The following is a 17,594-nucleotide window of genomic DNA, read 5'->3' on the forward strand; positions in this document are numbered from 1 at the left end:
GATTGTGAGACTGTGAGAATTGGTAGGATGAGGGTTTTGAAGAGGAGGACTTGTAGAAGTCCATGCGTCTCTAGGTGATTCGGAAGGCGGCGGATTCGCGGTCGAAGCATTCGCGGCACCTGACCTCTCCGTGCGCATTGACCTTTGCGCCGCTATCGAGTTTCTTTCCGCAAGTCTTGGGCTGGCTGCGATAAGACCACACGTCCTTAGCTGGGGGAGGGGTACCTCTGCAGACGAGGCACGCTTTATGCCACTGCGTCCCCCGTGGGCCAAGTACCGATTCGAGCGAGGACAGTTTGTCCCCACAAAACGCACAGCACTGCATCCCTCCGAACTTGCGGTCCGTGCTAAGGGTGAGAGGGTTGCCGGAGGCAGAGGAGAGAGCTGACATGCGCGAGAATATCCCAGCCGCCGGATTTGCGCCTCGAGGCGTGGTGAGGATGGTGGATCGTGTCGGTGGTGCTGCTCCTGCGGTGGGTTGGAATCGTCGACCTTCACCACTACCACTACCGGGGTTGTTGGGTGCGGGAAGAACGGTTGGACGAGGGATGGGTTTATCGCGAAGAGAGGTGGCAGGTGAAGGAACTGGGCTGGGTTTCAGTTCACGCTGGTGAGTTGCATGGCTTCGACCCGCGTTCGGATCCAAACTTGCCCGATAGCTCCTCTGCCCCCCCTCGCCCTCGGTCTCTGCACCGCGTTGGACGATGCGCAGCTGGACGGTAGGCGAGCAGTGTGGATGCGCATACGCCTTCAGTCCGGGCGCATGTGGTGCATACCCTTCGTCGACACGCACGAAGGTCTTGCTCCCATCAATTGTGTCGGAACATACCGCACAGCGGAAGCAGTCGGCATGCAGGTGCACCTCTTCCGGCAGGGTAACCATAACAACCTCGTCCGTGGCGTGGTGCAAGGGCAGTTGCCCACACGCTGCACAGCGCACACTGCCCTCGGCCGGCTCGAGCGCATCCGCACGCGAGTGTTTCTCGCCCTCCAGCGGCTCGGTAAGCTCGACATTGCGGAGAGAGTTGAGTGGACGCGGAAAGCCCGTACCGACGGATGCTACGGGGGCGGCAGGACTACCAGGCACCTTGCAGCCGGTCTTTTCTGCGTCTGCACCCACCGCGGGCGAGGTGGGCGACGTCGTGCGCCAGTCAGGTCGCTTGACGGGGCTTACGCTGCGGCTGCGCGAGTCGCGTCGATGGACGCGCTCCGCATCCACGCCGAACGACGGCTGGAACGCAGCGAGGTTGAGGCCGTCGCGGAACTGCGCCGTAAGCGGACGTGGCTTGGGCGGGCTACCGCTCAAGCTCCCCGATCTTGACATGCCCACTGTATTCGCGGCGCCAAAAACACCCTGCGCAGCGGCGGGAGACACGGGTGCATCGAGCGAGCTCTTGGACGACGACGACGACTGGAGCAACGAAGTGTTGGATCCCGAACGACTCGCCGCCATGCGCGGGGAAGCTACCGTCTGCTGGCCGAGCTTTTTCGTCAGCTCGGCGATGGTCGCCCCCATGGCGCCGTTCCTATTGGCGGTGCGGCTGAGCCTACGCACATCCGGCAGAGCCTCAGTACGCTGTGGAGCAGGTTCGGCGAAGGGCGCACGTCGTGGACGATCAAAGCATCCTTCGCACGTCGGTTTACCGTCCATGCCAACAAGCACCTCGACACCGTCCTGGGTGCGCTTATCGCACGTCGAGCACTTCCAGCATCTTCCGTGCCAGATACCGGTGGTGGACTTGACGTACTTGCCGTCTTCTTTGGTGGATCCGAGCACGTCGCGGTCACACGCTGCACAGGCGCCGAGGCTGTACCGCCGCGCGTAGCAGTCTCGACAATAGTATGCGGCGTCGGGAGAGGGGAGCGAGGCGGGTGCGGCGTAGAGCGTCGAGTCGCGTGCGAAGACGGCTGCGCAGTCGGCGCACGCCCACCGATTGCGCGACTCGCTCGGCTCGACGAGCGAGCCGCACACCTTGGACAGCACACCGTCGGAGCCCTTGAGGACGGGCGCGGTGTAGTCCTGACTTTCCCGCCTCGGCGCATCGTCGGTGAGTGCGGGGCTTAGCCTGGTAGAGTCGTGCGCAGCGCTGCGCGTATCGGGCTTGGGGCCAGAAGTGCGCAGGTCACGAGAGATGCGCGAGGGCATACCGAATCCCAAGGCTGGGTCGAAACTCGCGCGCTTGGGCGAGAGCGGTGGCTGATCATGCGTGTATTCGTCGAGATCGTCGGCTGCAGCGAGACCGGACCTGGCGTTGACGTATCGACTTGCCCAATGGTCGACCTTTTTCGCTGCGGGGAGTGCCTGGATCGAGGAAATGCGAGGTTCCTTGCTGGTGCCGCCACACCTGCTGCAGCGCACCTTGCCCGAGATCGGGTCGCCGCAGCGCTGACAGAAGCCCAGACGCTGGGAGGAAGCATCACGTCCCGCAGCGACAACCGCGGCGCTCGACATTGTGCATGGACGGAAGTGGTGGAGCTGTGGCTCTTTCAGGTGGGCGCGCGCGGTTGCCCTTTATAAGGAGGGGCCACGTAGACGATAGCTCAACCACTGTAGGCGTGCGTTGGTCGTAGGATGGGGAGATGAAGCAGCGGCAAGTGGTGGTGGCTGGGACTGAGGAGGAGCGCAAGGGCCAAAGGCAGTGCGCACCGAGGCTGGCCAGCAAAGCCAGGTGCGAAGCCCCTTTTTTGGCTGAAACGCGCACGCCCCGCCCAAAAAAAGGTGCGTTCAGCCTCCACAACAACACCTCGGCCGCCCCACCAACGCGTCTCGCTCAGCCCCGCCCACTCGACAGCCCCACGTGCTGCTGCTCCTGGCTCCCAGCTCGAGAGAGATCTTCTCAAAAAAAACCATACGCCTCACTCACACACCTCTGGCAGAAACGACAGTGTGCTCTGTTGATTTATTTACATGTCTGCATTCGAGGCAAAACCGCCCAAGCTAGGGTGTGAGACAGTCTACTGCTCGCCGTAGCCCTGCGGGTTGTTGCTCTGCCATCGCCAGAGGTCCTGCGCCATGTCGTCGAGCGAGCGCGTCGCCTTGAAGCCGAGCTCCTTTTCGGCGAGGCTGGGGTCGGCGGTGAGGTCGGGCACGTCGCCCGTGCGGCGGTCGACGATGGTGTGAGGGAATTCGTAGCCCGAGACCTTCCTCATGGCGTCGACCATGTTGAGCACCGACATGCCGACGCCCTTGCCCAGGTTGAAGGCGCGGTACTTGCCGTGCGTCTCGGTCTTGTCGGCGGCAAAGATGTCGTCGCGCTCGAGCGCCTCGACGGCGTTGACGTGACCGCCGGCGAGGTCCTCGATGTGGATGTAGTCGCGCACGCACGTGCCGTCCGGGGTGGGGTAGTCGTTGCCAAACACCTTGAGGCCACCCTCGCGGTACTTGCCCACGGCCATCTGGGCGAGCAGAGGCAGAAGGTTGCCCGGCTTGCCGCGCGGGTCCTCGCCGATCTTGCCCGACTTGTGCGCGCCGGCGGGGTTGAAGTAGCGCAGGCCGATGGCGCGGAACTCGGGGTAGGCGTCGCACACGTCGCGGATGATGATCTCGCTCATCCACTTTGTGCGGCCGTAGACCGACTCGGGAGCGAGGCGCGTCGACTCGGGGATGGGCACCTTGGGGGGCGTACCGTACACGGTGGCCGAGGAGCTGTACACGAGACGGTTGCAGCCGTTGTCGTGCATGACCTTGAGCAGGTTGACGAGGCCGCCGACGTTGACGTCGTAGTAGTCGATGGGGATCTCGGAGCTCTCGCCGACGGCCTTGAGCGCGGCGCAGAGGATGACGCCCCAGATCTTGTCGTCGCCCTTGTAGGCGTCAAACACCTTGCGGATGTCGTCCTTGCTGCGGAGGTCGCCCTTGAAGACGTCCACCTTGCAGTCGTCCTTGTCCTGCTGCGAGGCACCCGCGGGGAGCTCGTCGATGGCGATCTGTTCGAGACGCTTGCAGGCGGCGGGGAATGCATTGTGGTAGTTGTCCAGCACTGTCGAGCAAAGAGGGAGGAGGATGGTGAGCATGTAGCCATGATCAAACGCAAATACGACGACGAGCCACCAACTTACCAGTCACGCGGTACTTGCGGGTGAGCAGGGTGACGAGGGCGACGTGCGAGCCGATGTAGCCGGCACCACCGGGGATGAGGATCCTGGGCTTCGAGGAAGGCATGTTGGAGTGTGTTTGCGATGCGAGTGTTGATCGGTGGTGGATGTGGTGATGGTCGGGAGGGAAGCGAAACGAAGCGAAGCTTTGGGGAGGATGCTGTTCCGAAGTGCGATCAATGGCTCGAGGCGCGGGCGCAGACGCTTCTTCGGCGACGGGAAGAATGAATGACTAAAATGACACGGCACCAGCCGGGCGACAGCAGGCGACAGCAGGCGACAGCACAGACGCGGTCGCCACAAGGCCGATGCGCCCAATGCACCTCCTCTCCCGCAACGCATCCAATTCCGAAGAAGTGCGCGTTTTGGCTTTTTCTTTTTCGACACGCGCCTGCTGCTCCAACACTCTCTCTGCGCAAAGGGTCGGCGGTGAGCGTCGGAAAGCCGTGGCTCAGCTGCTCAGTGGTTCTCAGCTGCTGCTCCGCTCGGCGGCTCGGCGTAAGGCACAGCCCATGCGGCCCGTCGATCCTTTCGGTCCGCTCTTTTGAATCGGGGATGCCCATTTCCATCGGGTGCGCACTCTACATCCTCATCCATAGCCACGGAAACACACACACACTCTCTCTCTCTCTCATCCTCTTTGTGTGTTAATGGGTGCAGGGTTGAATCGCGTACGTTGTCTAGTGCGCTCAAAAGACTGCCCAACTCAAAAGACTGACTGGAAGTAGTGTATCGATTGGACTCGCGTTTGGTCGGCATCGAGCGTGCTCTGCCGCTGCTTTGACGTGCGAAGAGCGACGAGCGCCGACCCGACAGTACAGAAGTGTTTGCTAGCAACACAGATGACGGCGCTGCGCATTGCGGGCTCAGCATGACCGGACAATGTGTGGGGCCGGCCAAGTCCGTGAGAAACCTACGAAATCCGACCTGCGTCTCCACCGCAGCCGAGGCCAATTCAGATTGCCGGTGCCCCCCGCCATTGTTTCCCGTGCGCTCTCATCATCTCTGCTTCCACCCATCGCTCTCATCGGGGCTGTGCAGACTAGTCCCGATCAGGGCTTATGCACAGTATGACAGCAGCGCTCGGGCGACATACACGGCTGGCGTGCTCGTTCTACCGCGGTGGCACGTCCAAAGGCCTGCTGTGGTCCACCTCAATCCTCGCACCTTTTGCGCCTTTGGTGCGCGACCGTATCATCTGCCATGCCATGGGCTCGCCCGATCCCGACAAACGTCAGATCGACGGCCTAGGTGGGGGGATCAGCTCGCTTTCCAAGACTGCCGTTGTGGGCGCACCGGATTCAAAGCTTTCCAAGCGGCTCCAATCGAGGGGGGAAGCGTTTGCGGGTGTGGATTTCGCCGACGACGAACAACTTGCTTCTCGCCGCGAGGGAGGGTGGGATCTGGTGTATCGTTTTGGCCAAGTACCCGTTGAAAAGGCGACCGAGGTGGATTGGACAAGCACGTGCGGCAATCTCGTTTCGGCCGTGGCACTCTTCGGCCTGCACGAAGGACACGTGAAGCAGGCTAGGATCGCAGAGGCTTTCCAAGAGGTGGTGGGCAGGCAGCCGAGGTTGGGCGATGGATTCGCTTTTCCAGCACGGCTGTTGGTGGCTTGTTCGGGGCAGATCGTGCGTGCCAATGTGCCAGTCACTCTGCATGCTGTCGGGGGAGAGACGATGTGGTGGCCAGACTTGGAAGGCGATGTAAGCATATCGGGCGTTCCAGGAACCGCACCGGGCATCCTCATCGAGACTCCTCTTGGTGAGGATTTGCTACCGACGGGAAACCAGTCCGATACGGTTTCAGTTGACGGGGCCGAGTACCGCGTGTCGGTGATCAACGCCGGCCTGCCCACGATCTTTATTGCGTCCGACTCGCTTGGCTCCGTACTGGACCCGGAACAACTTGCTGTGCTATCACCAGCGCAACTGGATGCCAATGTAGCCCTGATGGCGCTTTTGGATAGGCTGCGCGTGGCAGCAGCACAGCTAACACCGTGGTTGAGCAAGACACTCAGTCCGTCGGCACCCAAGATCTGCATCGTCCATCCCACCCCCCCACAGGGCTACTCCACGACCGGGGGTGAAAAGGTCGCAAAGGAGCATATGGATCTGCTTATCCGCGCAGTCAGCGTGGGCAATCTGCATCGAACCGTCCCGGCAACCTGTCTGTCGGCACTCGCTGCCGCAAGAGCGTTCCCGGAGTCGACCATCGAACAATCCATCCACGCCAAGACAACGGAAGGGCAGGGGGGGATTCTTTCCATTCGCGTAGGTCAGCCGGCTGGAGTCTCCGAGGCAAGCGTCAAGGTCCGCCCTGCGTCAGCGCATGAACAGCGCAGGGGCCTCAAGAGTGTGCCCGAGTCGATTGTGTACTATCGCACCGCGCGCAGAATCATCCAGGGCCTTGTAGACGTTCCCCCCTCCATTCTGCAATCCTAGCACAAGGCTCATACAGGCATACTTGGATCAACACTGTCATTCCGATATCTAGGCTGCAGATTCTATCCAACGACCTTTCTGTACAGTCGTAGCACATTCCAGCCAACGATGAACGGGATGCCCCAGCAAGCTGCGTCGCCGATCTCGCGCAAGCTGCGCAGCTCAGCCGGCAGCACCACATACTTTGCGCCTGGCTGCGTTGCGTCCACCTTGCTTGCTGACACCGCCTGCGTGAACTCGCCGCCGACAAAGTCGCCTTGCGCGTAGAAGCGGTGCATGAGTTGGTCCTTTTCCGTCCACCTTGCGCGCAGCCACGACTCGAACGCCGTCCTCTCCGCATCACTCGACTCGGCCGGCGCATCATTGGCACCCAACGGCGGTGTGTCGGTCTGTGCTGTTGCCACATCCGCTACCGAAGGCGCGTTGGATGACGTGTCGCCACTGACGGGGTGGGTGATTCGCGTGAGGGTCAAGTGCAGGTGGATCGCAGGCGGCGGTACGCCCTGCATGAAGATCGAGCGTAGCGTGTAGTAGTCCTGTCCATACCCCGCAGGTGGCACACCCGGATAGCCGATGGTGAAATCCACAAGCCACAGATCATCCATCTGCTTGGCGAGCGTTCGCAGGCAGAAAAAGAGCCCCGTCGACCGCGGGAGCAGCACGTTTTCGAGATCCTTGATGCCCATCTTTTCCGCAAACTTGGCCGACACCGGTCGCGTATTACCCGACACCAACGTTCCCTCTGGAAAGATGAGCAGCAGCAACTTCTTGGCCGTCCCCGTAGCCGAAGGCTTCTCGCCCGAAGTATGGTTTTCAGAAGCCACTTGGCCTAGTTGTTTGGCGAGTTGCGCCTGGTCGCTCGCCCAGTTGCGCTTGAGAAAGATGAAGCGGTAGAACTGCATGCCCCAGCCGATGAAGGGGATCCACTTGAGCGAGTCCTTGAGGATGATGAGGATGCTGTCTGCAAGATCGGCGTAGTACGCCAGACACCACAGATACAGCCAGTCGGTATACACCTGGTGGTTCGACATCCACACCGACCGACTCGGCAGGTCGAACGACACTACACGACCAGTGCGCTTGTCGCGGTGCACAAACGGCTCGGGGTCGATGTAGCCGCCCTTGCCGTCGCCGATGGAGATGACCAGCTGCGTGCGGCCGAAGAACTGCGAGATGACGAGCAGCGCACGGCTGAACGCGAGCTTCGAGTAGGCGATGTGCGAGCGGTAGATGGGTTGTGTGCGTGGGTGGAGAGAGAGCGGCCACGAGAGGAGCTGGAAGAAGTGCGCCGACACGATGCAGAAGTTGAAGACGAGCGCGAAGAGGATCGTCTGCACGAGTGTCGACTTGGGAGCGCGTTGGGCGATGGGCACTGTGTATGGCGCGGCGATGCCCGTCTTGGCGCGCACCTCGTCTTTCGACGCAGCAGCAACGTCAGCTGGCATGGTGTGCAGGGTCTAGAGGGCGGGTGGCGGAGAGAATGAGCCCACGAGTGATGGAGCTGAGACGTTGCTCAGATGATGGTGGATGTCAGAAAGGGCTGAGCAGGACCCTTGGCTCAGTGACTTCACTGCGCCTCGGCTCGAGCATTCCGAGACGGGCAACGCGTCCGTGCTCAGCTGCCGTGGATTCCTCCACTCTGGCGAAAAAGCATGAAAGTGTTAAGACCTCTGCTCGCCCAGCTGGTCTTTTGCTGCTGCTCTGCGCTCTCACTCGACAGAAGCGTCATGCCTAGCCTCAGCTGCAATGAAGCTGTCAGGCAACACAACTGGGCCGTCTCTCGATGCTTCCGCGATTCCATGTCAATTCGGGGCACGTCTGTATTACCGGTTGCAGCAAGACGGGCACGTTGGAACTCTAACGCAAACTGGTTCCCTCGCCGAGGTAGAAGGTTCTGCCCACCGAACCATCGCCGACCTTTCCGAGGCCTGGTCCTGTTTTCGCCTCGACCACCTTTTCTACCTTGCCGGCATCGAGGCCGACGGCACGGGCGATGCGCGAGCCGAAGCTGCTTCCTGGTCCGCGCACAGCATCGCGTGCGGCGGCGGCGGCGCTGGACTCGTCGCGCAGCGAGACGCCCTGCGTGTTGATGACGCCCGTTTTGATGCCACCTGTCGCTGCAACCTGCGCTTGCAACGGCGCGCCCACGGATGCATTCGCGCTTTCCGACGATCCCAGCTTGGTCACCATGTTCTTGGCCGAAACAATCCCGTTGGAAAACAGCTCGTAGTAGTCGGCGTTCGCCAGCGTGCTGACCGCACCAATGAGATGTTCCTGTTCAGCCCCACAGATAGAGTTGTCAGTAACGTTTCACCGTGGCTTGGTCCTTTGGACGAGTGGGGGGAACTTACGTTCCATCGAGCCTTGATCTCCTCGGTGACCGTCGGACGCACGGGCGCGACGTATGCGGGCTTGAGCTGCTCGCGCGAGACGCGCTGCTTGCCCTCCTTGTCCCAGTTGTCCGGGTCAATGTCGTTGAGCTGCAGTTGGATGCGGTTGAGCGCTACGGCGGTGTCGTGCGTGCGCACAGCGATCGTGTGTCGGAAGGTGTAGAGCAGCGAGGTAGCCACAAAGATGCCGCCTAATGGCGCAAGCACAAGGCGTGTTGCTGCCATGCTGATCGTTGCTCCAGACAAAATGGGCGGAGGAGGAGGAGATGCGTGCAGCAACGTCTCGAAGCAGTCACAGAGTGTGCAGGTGGAGGGTCGAGCGAGGTGGATCTGCTGCGACCGTCCCGAAATCGCCTCTCGGGTGGGATCGCGGTGTCGCTTTGCAACTGGGCCTCGTGATCGAGCCGGATCCAAAAATTCAACTGCAAACACGCAGTCCCAATCAAACTTTGACGTCCGTAGTTGCAGTCGTGATAAGATCAGAATTGAATGACTCGAGGCTCCGCGTCGGATCTCGGGCTCCACCTGTCGAGAGAGTCAAGAAGAAGCGGGCACAGTCAGAGCTCTTCCTCCCACCATTCCTTGCGCTTGGACTCCGAGCGTGAAGCAACGCTGTTCGCATTCCTCTCGACAGCCTTACGCTCTTGGGCGCGCGCACCACCTTCCCACTTGGCACCTTTTGCGTCGGTACGCTTTCGACCGCAGTCTGCGTGGGCGCTCCTCGGGCTGCAACTCGGCATGGCGTTCAATCCGGTGGCCATGCTGGCCGAACGCACGTGTGCGCCCATCTACAACGCCATCGACACTGGCAACAACACGCTCGCAGTGCGTCATGCCGATCGCATCCTGCATACGCAGCCCGAACTGGCGCTGGCGTCGGCGCTCAAGGCTCTTGCGCTCGTGCGCTCGGCAAAGCGCGACGAGGCCAACACGATCTGCACGCAGCTCATCGCCCGCGGTCTTCCCAAGGGGCACGAGAATGCGCTCACACCACTCACATGGTGTTTGGGTCGGCTCGGTCGGCGGCAGGACGAAGTGGCGCTGCTCGAGACGGCGGTGAAGAACAATCCGAACGACGAGGATCTTGCGCGCCAGACGTTCCTGGCGCTCATCAAGTGTCAGTCATTTCAAAAGGCACAGCAGCTGTCGCTCAAGATGCACAAGTCGTTTGCACAGCGCAAGCAGGGGAAAGGCCGGTTTGCGGACGAGTACTTTTGGTGGTCCATCCTGTCGTATGTGCTGCTGGCGCGCGATGCCAAGGCACCAGGAGCAGCGCTCGCACTGCCGCTCAGCCAGCGGATGATCGAAAAGCAGATCGAGACGAAACCGCTCGGCCTCAACGACGAGGAGGCGCTCTGCCTCCAGCTGCAGGTGCTCGTCCGACAGGGCAAAAAGGCGGAAGCTTTCGAGCTGGTGGCTACCGAGGGCTCGGTGGGACATGCGCTGTGCGACCGCAACCTTAGTCTGGAGTTCACGCGCACCGATCTGGCCAGGGAGCTGAACAAGTGGCAGTACGTCGAGCAGAGCTGCTGGGCGCGGATCGACGGCGGCAGTCGAAACTGGGCGCACTTTAGCGGATTCCTGGATGCAGCCGAGAAGCGAGGGAAGGACGAGCTGATGGCGGCGCACAAAAAGATCAATGTGCTGCTGAGCGTCAAGGGCGCGGTCAAAGATCGTAGCGTTCGACTGGCCGAGCTCGAGGTGTGGCGCAAACGCATGCAGGTCGAGCCAGAAGTTGAGGCGCAGCTGTATGCCAAGGTGGTGGCGTACTTTGACACGTTTGGCACCAAGGCGTGCTGCCACGAAGACCTGCTTCCGTACCTGGGTGCGCTATCGAGCGACTCTCGCAGCAAGCTCAGTGCAGTGCTCAAGGAGAAGACCAAGCCGCTGTCGGTCAAGACCGAGGCGGAGCTGCGGACGTACATCTCGATCGCCAAGATCACGCGCGCGGTGCAGACGGCAAGCGGTCTGAGCGAAGAATCCGAGGCTGCGCTCGCGGCGGAGCTGGTGGCACGGTACGTGGACGGGCTTTCGGTGGGCAAGGATCTGCCGGAAACCGAGATGCAGCCGGCGGATGACATTGCGTTGCTTGCAGTGCAGGCGCTTCTGTCGGCATACCGCCTTTCCGGTGGCAAGCTGGTGTACCTGTTCCAGGTGATTGGGCTGCTCGAATTCGGGCTCACCAAGAGCAGCAAGGGCTACCAGTTGCGCATGCTGCTCATTCGAAGCTACACGCTGGCGGGCGCGTTGGACCGGGCCTTGATCCACTACGGCCTGCTGGGCCTCAAGAGCGTGCAGGCGGATACGCTGTCGCACCTGGTCAGCGAGCGATGCTCTGCCTTTTCCGCCACGGGCAGGAACGCAAAGGCGGCCGACGAGGGGACATACAAGATGGCCGTGCGAACGCTCTCGACGGCGCAGGCGATCTACGAGGAGAATGCGAATTCGACGCCCGAGATGATCGGCAAGGCGCTCGAGCACGGCATCTACTCGCGCGTCGAGGAGTTCGTCCAGTTTGGCGAGGCGCTCGAGCGGTCGTTGCAGCGCCAGGTGGTGCGGCTCGAGGAGGCGAGATCGCATCTGCACAGGCGCGGCAACTTTGCAGACGACGAGCAGCGATCGACGTTTGGAGCGGCTATTAGCAACAGCGTGGCGAGCGTCCGGGCGGATTTGAAGGCGGGTACGAGTGACCAGCGCGACTATTCGGTGCTGGTCAACTACCAGCCCATGGCAACGCCGAGTGTGGAGGAGCTCACGCAGGTGGGGCCACGACAGGACGCAGGATGGGTGCGCAGCATTGCACTTACGCTAGCAGACGATGAAGGAGGAGCAGGAATCAAGGATGAAGATTTGGTTGCGCTGACGGAGCGCGAGAAGGCGCTGGTGGAGCTCGTGGCCGCGGCGCGCAATGGGTCGTTCGAGGCAAGCCGGCTACTCGAGCTGCTCGAGGCGGCCAAGACGACCACACGCACCGTAGTGGACGTGGTTGGCGGCGGAGCGGGTGGTGCCGAGCGGATGGTGCGACCGGTGGATGTGGTGCACGAGGTGGGTCTGGCGCTCGAGGCGGTGTACCACACCGAGGCGCTGCTCGACGCCGAATCCAAGGCGGCATGCCAGACGCACCTGGCCGAACTTGCGACGCTCGTCAACCACCTCACGCGGTCGACGCAGGTACTGACCAAGCCAGCGGTGCTCGAGCAAGGGCTGGCTGCCGTGGGCGCCGAGCGTGTCGCGCAGCTGATGCAGTCGACGCGCGACAATGTGGCACGCTGCTGGACCAAGGTGTTCGCCAACCTGCGCGACGCCCTGCGTGATGCGCTGTGACATGGTTCTCATTGCAATAGCAGCCACACCATATCCTTATCACATTGAGCCGGAGTGGCTTGGACCTCGAACCTCGGGACGAAAGCGGGGAGTCGGCGCGGGAGGGCAGGCCGAGACGCGTGTGGATGCTGGCGTGACGCGGCGCGGCGCGACAAAGGGGAAAATTGAACCAAAAAAAAAGCTCAAAATTGGGGATTTTTGGTGCTTCTCGAAATCTTTTCCGCTGCGCCTTTGCATGCAGCAGTGCAGCAGAGGTGCATCAAAAAGTGCAGCCGCATGCATTCGAAAAAGAGTGACAGCGCGCGCGTCGAGTTGTGCAGTTGAGCAGCTCTCTCTCTCTCTCCCTTTCTCCCTTTCTCCCTTTCTCGCTCGGCTTTCAGCTCTCGGGCCCTGCTTGGCCCTGCTTGGCCCTGCTTTGCCCCGCGCTGCCGAGCCAGAGTAGAGCCAGTGGACGCACGCACGCATGCACACGCTCCTCCTTGCTCCTTGCTCCTTGCTCCTTGCTCCTTGCTCTCTAGCCACCACCACCACCACGATATCCATATCCGCGGGTCTAGGCGTGCTCCATCTGCCAACGCGGCACGATCTTCCTTTGCAATGGCCGCTGTCGCGCCCGCCACCTCGCTCCTCAACTCCTACGCGAGTCCACCCAACGCCGATGCCAGCATGTCCAACACCCGCAAGATCTTCGGCCGCTCTCGCAAGCATGCACAACCGAGCAACACCCAGCTCAATACGGCCTCCTACGATATGACCGACGAAAAGGTGTTTAGCAGCCACGACTCCAATCTCTCCACCTCGGCGCTCAGCTCCGCCAGCACCGCGTCGCGCACCTCGCGCTTCTTTCGTCGATTCGCACGTCGTAAACCCCCGCCGGTGCCGTCGCTCCCGCCTGCGCTCGTGCTCGATCTCGACGCAGGCACCGCCGCACCGCGCGCTTCGGACACCGCAAACCCCATCGTCACGCGCCGTTCCGACGCAGCAGGCCAGCCTAGCGCCGCCGCAGCCATCATCGCCGAGTCCAACGCAGCCTATGCTGCGGCCGAGACGCGGCCCAAGCCAAAGGGTCTGCAGCGCAAACGCATGCTCGACGCCATGGCCAACGCCAGGCTCGACGTTCACAACGCCCGGGATCTCGTGCGCATGTGTGGCGTCCACATCCGCGAGCGCGGTCTCGACACCCCGGGCCTCTTTAGGCCGTTTCGCATCGCCGAATCGCACGACCAGCTGCTCCACATGATCCAGCTCTTCCTCCTCTCCGTCGACCCGTCCACCTACATGGCTGTCTTTCCCATCCTCCCCGACAACGCCCTCGATAGTTTCGGTCGCAACGCCCCCGCACCCGCCGCGGACCACCACGCCAAGGCGAGCGTGGCGCGCGACGAGCTCGACAAGGAGCTGCGCTACGCTGCGCCACACGACGTCGTCGCCGTCATGAAGTGGGGACTGCGACATTTGCGGTTGCGCTGCGCGGACTTTGACTCCAAGGACGCCGACGAGTGGTACGAGGTCTTTGCGGCTGCCGAGCGCGCAGCTGCGTACCCGGCACGCGCAATTGCCGACCTGCTCCATCCCAAGCTGCCCATCGCCACCGCAGAGCTGCTCAGCGAGACGCTCGACCTCATGGCGTCCGTAGCCGCCCACTCGAGCACCAACCACATGCCTGCCGCTCAGATCTGCAAGGTGCTTGGGTTCTGGCTCTTTGGCCGCATCGGCGTCGCGCATCCGCCACCCACCGTTGACGAGCTTGTCGACGCCGTGAATCGCGCCGCGGGCGTCGCGGAGCATCTGCTGCTTGCGCACATTCGCTCCCAGGCCGCCGTCACTTTCTCCATGCCGCTCAGGCTGACCGAGCTCGTGCAGAGCTATCCGCACGTGCGCCCGGGCGCGCAGTGTCCTTCGCTGCCAGCGGTGTTTGCGGCGCGCGCCGTGCCCACGCTGCGCATCGACCTACGATCGGACAACATGGTGGTGTCGCAGTCCAAGCCGCGCACGCCTTCGGCTACGCTCGCAGACGCGCTCGATGCACAGGCGGCCTATACGATCCAGGGCGAGCACGGAGAGCTGTGGGCAGCGGTCATGATGCAGCTCGACCACCAGGACGCCAGCACCAATGCGAGCCGGCTGCTCATCGATGAGCATGTGCGCATCCTAGGTCTGGTGGACAAGGAGCTGGCCGTGGGCGAGGAGGATACTAATGCGAGCCTTGCGAGTGCTGCTGCCGCAGCAGCCACACCGCACGCCGTCCTGGCCGACGATAAGAAAGTCGAAGCCCAGATTAAGGCGGCCCGGAGGCGGTCGCAGTCGCTGTCGGATCTGCGCACCAACCTGGGCATGGTGGGGGTGGCGCAGCTGGCGCCGCTGCCTGAGAACGTGCCGCGCAGCAGCACGGGTACTGCGACGCCACGCACTTCGGACGTCAAACTGGGCACGCCGCGCCGCAAGCCCGTGCCGCTGGTGGATACCAAGTTGCTGCAAGAGGCCGAGGCGGTCGAGGTGGTTGCCGACAACGCTGCGCCAGGCGCACGTGTGAGCGACGAGGTGTTCAGTGGCGGGCTCGAGCCGTCTGCTTCGTGGCGCTCGTTTTCCGAGGAAGGGTTCGGTGGGATGAGTACGGCGTCGTCGGAGCTCTCGCTGTCCGAATTTGATCTCCGCCCAGTGTCGGCGACGCTTCCCTCGCGACGAAGCCAGCGCGGGCTGCATCGCGTGCGCTCTTCGGCATCCGGTGGATCCCGACGGCGCACGGTGCTTCCACCCGTCGAGCTGGCACGCGCGCAGGTGCAGGCGCGGCATACCGTCACGGCGGCTAGGATGGTGGAGCACGATACGGCGCTGGCGATTGTATGGCAGGACCAGCTGCTGGATGCATCGCCCTGCTGCTCGTTGCCCGCCATGCTGTTTGTGCAGCTGAACAAGGCGACGGGCGCGGCGGTGGCAGCGGTGCAGGATGCGAATGAAGCTGACGTGCCGAGGTATCCGGGCGATACGCCGTGGCTGTTGGTGGTCGAGACGATCATTCCGCCAAGACCGCCTACACCGCCCGCGGTGGAGAAGACAGGCTGGCGGTTGGACGATGCAGCTTCGACTAGCGATCGCAGGAGCATCTTAGCGCCCAGCATGCGCAGTGTCAAGATGCGTCTGCGTCGCGTCAGCACCATCATCGGTAACGGCGTCGCGGGCACGCGCAAGAAACACATCGACACCGCATAACTTGGACCACAGATCTCCACCGCTCACACGTATACCCCGCGCGTCCTTCACACCGTCACGAATGCTCAATCTTATCCTTGCATGCTGGGGGGATCCAAGCGAGACCTGAAAAATTGCACAGTGTGTGGGTGGAGACTAGCACTGCTTGGAGTAGCCTTTGGCACGGTGACCCGAGCCGTGCGGCAGACCACCGCGGTGCTTATCGTGAGCCGGGTTGGGATGACCGGTGGACCTGGCAGCATCCTTCTCGGCGGTGGTGCCGACGGGAGGAGAGACGTGCTTGGAGGTGAGTTGGGCGAGCTTGCGGAATCCTCCGTCGCCGGCATCCTTTTGGAGCGACTCGGTGATGGAGATAATATCATACACCAGCTGTTCGATCATGCTTTCCGAGAGGTTCTCGCGCACGACTACACGCAGGATGTCGATATCCTCCAGATCCGGCGACAGATTGTAGTTGGGAACGATCCATCCCTTTGCCCTTAGGAGGGTCTGCATCCAGCGCTGTTCGAGGTCCGGGTTTCGTTCGCGGAACGACTGCGACCAGCGGAAGGAGACGACGGGTAGACCGGGTCGGTAGGCTTCGGCGGAATGTTCGTCCACGGCGCCTGGGTTCGAGGCGGGTTGGTGGATTTCGGAAAGCACCTCGTAGTATCCGCTCCTTTCGAGCGCGCGTGCGAGCAGACGCGCGTTTTGGAGGTCGGCCTGCATAACGCGTCGGTAGCCGTTGAATCCGAGGTTGATAAAGTTGAACAGCTGCCCGATGACTGGATGCGCAGGACGCGAGAAGTTGAGTCCAAACGAGTACTCGACCGAGCCTAGATAGTGGAGCTCAAACACCAGCTCCTTGGGAACCAGATCGTTGGATCGGAACAGCACCCATCCCAAACCGGGATACACCATGCCGAACTTGTGACCGGACGTGTTGATGCTCTTGACGCGCGGGAGTTCGAACGACCACTTCAAATCGGGCGTAGCAAAAGGGGCCACCATTGCACCACTTGCTCCATCGACGTGGATGGGGATGTCGATGCCCGTGCGGGCCTGGTAGGCGTCGAGGAGCTTGCTCATGCCCTCGACGTCTTCGTAGTGGCCCGTGTAGGTGGATCCGAGGATGACGACGACGCAGATCGTGTTTTCGTCCACCATGTCAATCGCCTTGTTGATGTCGAGGCAGTACCTGCTCTCGTGCGACACAGGCACCAGACGCTCCTCGACATCGAAATAGCGCGCAAACTTTTCGATGGCCACCTGCGCATTGCTACCGAATACCATATTCGGTCCGGGCTCCTTGAAGCTCTTGCCCTGCTCCTTCATCCTGTGCTGCCAGCGCTTCTTGGCCGCCAGACACGCAAGCATGATCGCCTCGGACGATCCGGTGGTGGCAACACCCATGGCCGACTTGCGCTTGCCCTCAGAGTCGTACTCCTTGGGCGCCTTCCAGAGGTCGGCGAGCATCGAGATGCATCGTGCGTGCATCGCCATCGTGGCGGGATACTCGTCCTGGTCGCACATGTTGATCATCATGGTCTCGGTCATGAGCTTGGTCGCCTCGTCGGGCATCCAGGTGTGCACGAACGAGGCGAGGTTCAAAGTGGGCTTGCCGTCCAGCGAGAGGTCCGAGCTGAGCAGCTGGTATGTCGCCTCGGCCGAGGTGCCGTTCTCGGGGATCTTGTATTTGGGGATGGGCTCGGTGGTGTAGCGCCCGGCGTGTGCGCCCGAATGGAAGGCGTGCGACTTTTTTCCTCCCGCATGCTGGAGGAGGCCCAGGATCGGGTGGTCTGCAGCTTGCTGGATCAGCTCGTCCGCGTCAACGTGCTTGCTGAGGGACATCGTGCGTCAATTGCAGGGGTTGGAGCGATGGAGGATGGGATGGCGAGTTGGTGGGGAAGAGGTGCGGCTGCATGGAGTCGGGTTATATACGCACGGCGAGGATGGCAGCGAGCGATGCGCGCGAAGCGATCCATCGATGCAGCGAAGCAACCGCGTCAGCATCGCAGCCACCAACGGTTGCAGTCATCTGCGGCTGCCAAACGCGCAGGGTCCATGTTTGCGCTGGTGGATGGTCTGTGCTGTGCCGACGCCCCAATCGCACCTCGGCATCGCCCGCTCGATCCCGACGCTTTCCCACTCA

The 17,594-nt window shown here is 62.1% G+C and overlaps 8 protein-coding genes across 8 annotated transcripts; 3 read left to right on the forward strand and 5 right to left on the reverse strand.

Annotated features, from left to right (window-relative positions):
• Positions 1-70: 70 nt before the first annotated feature.
• PAN0_018d5650 (uncharacterized protein) lies at positions 71-2,452 on the reverse strand (the record flags this gene model as incomplete). The annotated part of the gene is made up of 1 exon (XM_014798879.1): positions 71-2,452. The coding sequence occupies one exon, from the start codon at positions 2,450-2,452 to the stop codon at positions 71-73; it is 2,382 nt and encodes a 793-aa protein (XP_014654365.1).
• A 503-nt stretch (positions 2,453-2,955) lies between these two features.
• On the reverse strand, positions 2,956-4,968 carry PAN0_018d5651 (UDP-glucose 4-epimerase; the record flags this gene model as incomplete). Its single annotated transcript, XM_014798880.1, has 3 exons — positions 2,956-3,980; positions 4,060-4,327; positions 4,771-4,968. 3 exons carry the CDS (start codon positions 4,966-4,968, stop codon positions 2,956-2,958), a joined length of 1,491 nt encoding a protein of 496 aa, XP_014654366.1.
• A 197-nt stretch (positions 4,969-5,165) lies between these two features.
• PAN0_018c5652 (3-methylitaconate isomerase) lies at positions 5,166-6,539 on the forward strand (the record flags this gene model as incomplete). The annotated part of the gene is made up of 1 exon (XM_014798881.1): positions 5,166-6,539. One exon carries the CDS (start codon positions 5,166-5,168, stop codon positions 6,537-6,539), a length of 1,374 nt encoding a protein of 457 aa, XP_014654367.1.
• Positions 6,540-6,601: 62 nt separating this feature from the next.
• On the reverse strand, positions 6,602-7,984 carry PAN0_018d5653 (lysocardiolipin acyltransferase; the record flags this gene model as incomplete). The annotated part of the gene is made up of 1 exon (XM_014798882.1): positions 6,602-7,984. One exon carries the CDS (start codon positions 7,982-7,984, stop codon positions 6,602-6,604), a length of 1,383 nt encoding a protein of 460 aa, XP_014654368.1.
• Positions 7,985-8,396: 412 nt separating this feature from the next.
• Positions 8,397-9,154, reverse strand: PAN0_018d5654 (uncharacterized protein; the record flags this gene model as incomplete). The annotated part of the gene is made up of 2 exons (XM_014798883.1): positions 8,397-8,813; positions 8,891-9,154. 2 exons carry the CDS (start codon positions 9,152-9,154, stop codon positions 8,397-8,399), a joined length of 681 nt encoding a protein of 226 aa, XP_014654369.1.
• Positions 9,155-9,667: 513 nt separating this feature from the next.
• Positions 9,668-12,253, forward strand: PAN0_018c5655 (actin cytoskeleton organization protein; the record flags this gene model as incomplete). Its single annotated transcript, XM_014798884.1, has 1 exon — positions 9,668-12,253. One exon carries the CDS (start codon positions 9,668-9,670, stop codon positions 12,251-12,253), a length of 2,586 nt encoding a protein of 861 aa, XP_014654370.1.
• A 597-nt stretch (positions 12,254-12,850) lies between these two features.
• PAN0_018c5656 (uncharacterized protein) lies at positions 12,851-15,463 on the forward strand (the record flags this gene model as incomplete). The annotated part of the gene is made up of 1 exon (XM_014798885.1): positions 12,851-15,463. The coding sequence occupies one exon, from the start codon at positions 12,851-12,853 to the stop codon at positions 15,461-15,463; it is 2,613 nt and encodes an 870-aa protein (XP_014654371.1).
• A 135-nt stretch (positions 15,464-15,598) lies between these two features.
• PAN0_018d5657 (glutamate decarboxylase) lies at positions 15,599-17,293 on the reverse strand (the record flags this gene model as incomplete). The annotated part of the gene is made up of 1 exon (XM_014798886.1): positions 15,599-17,293. The coding sequence occupies one exon, from the start codon at positions 17,291-17,293 to the stop codon at positions 15,599-15,601; it is 1,695 nt and encodes a 564-aa protein (XP_014654372.1).
• Positions 17,294-17,594: the final 301 nt, after the last annotated feature.

This window comes from Moesziomyces antarcticus, assembly GCF_000747765.1.
Source record: "Moesziomyces antarcticus DNA, scaffold: scaffold_v10018, strain JCM 10317, whole genome shotgun sequence".
Classification (NCBI taxonomy): Eukaryota; Fungi; Basidiomycota; class Ustilaginomycetes; order Ustilaginales; family Ustilaginaceae; genus Moesziomyces; species Moesziomyces antarcticus.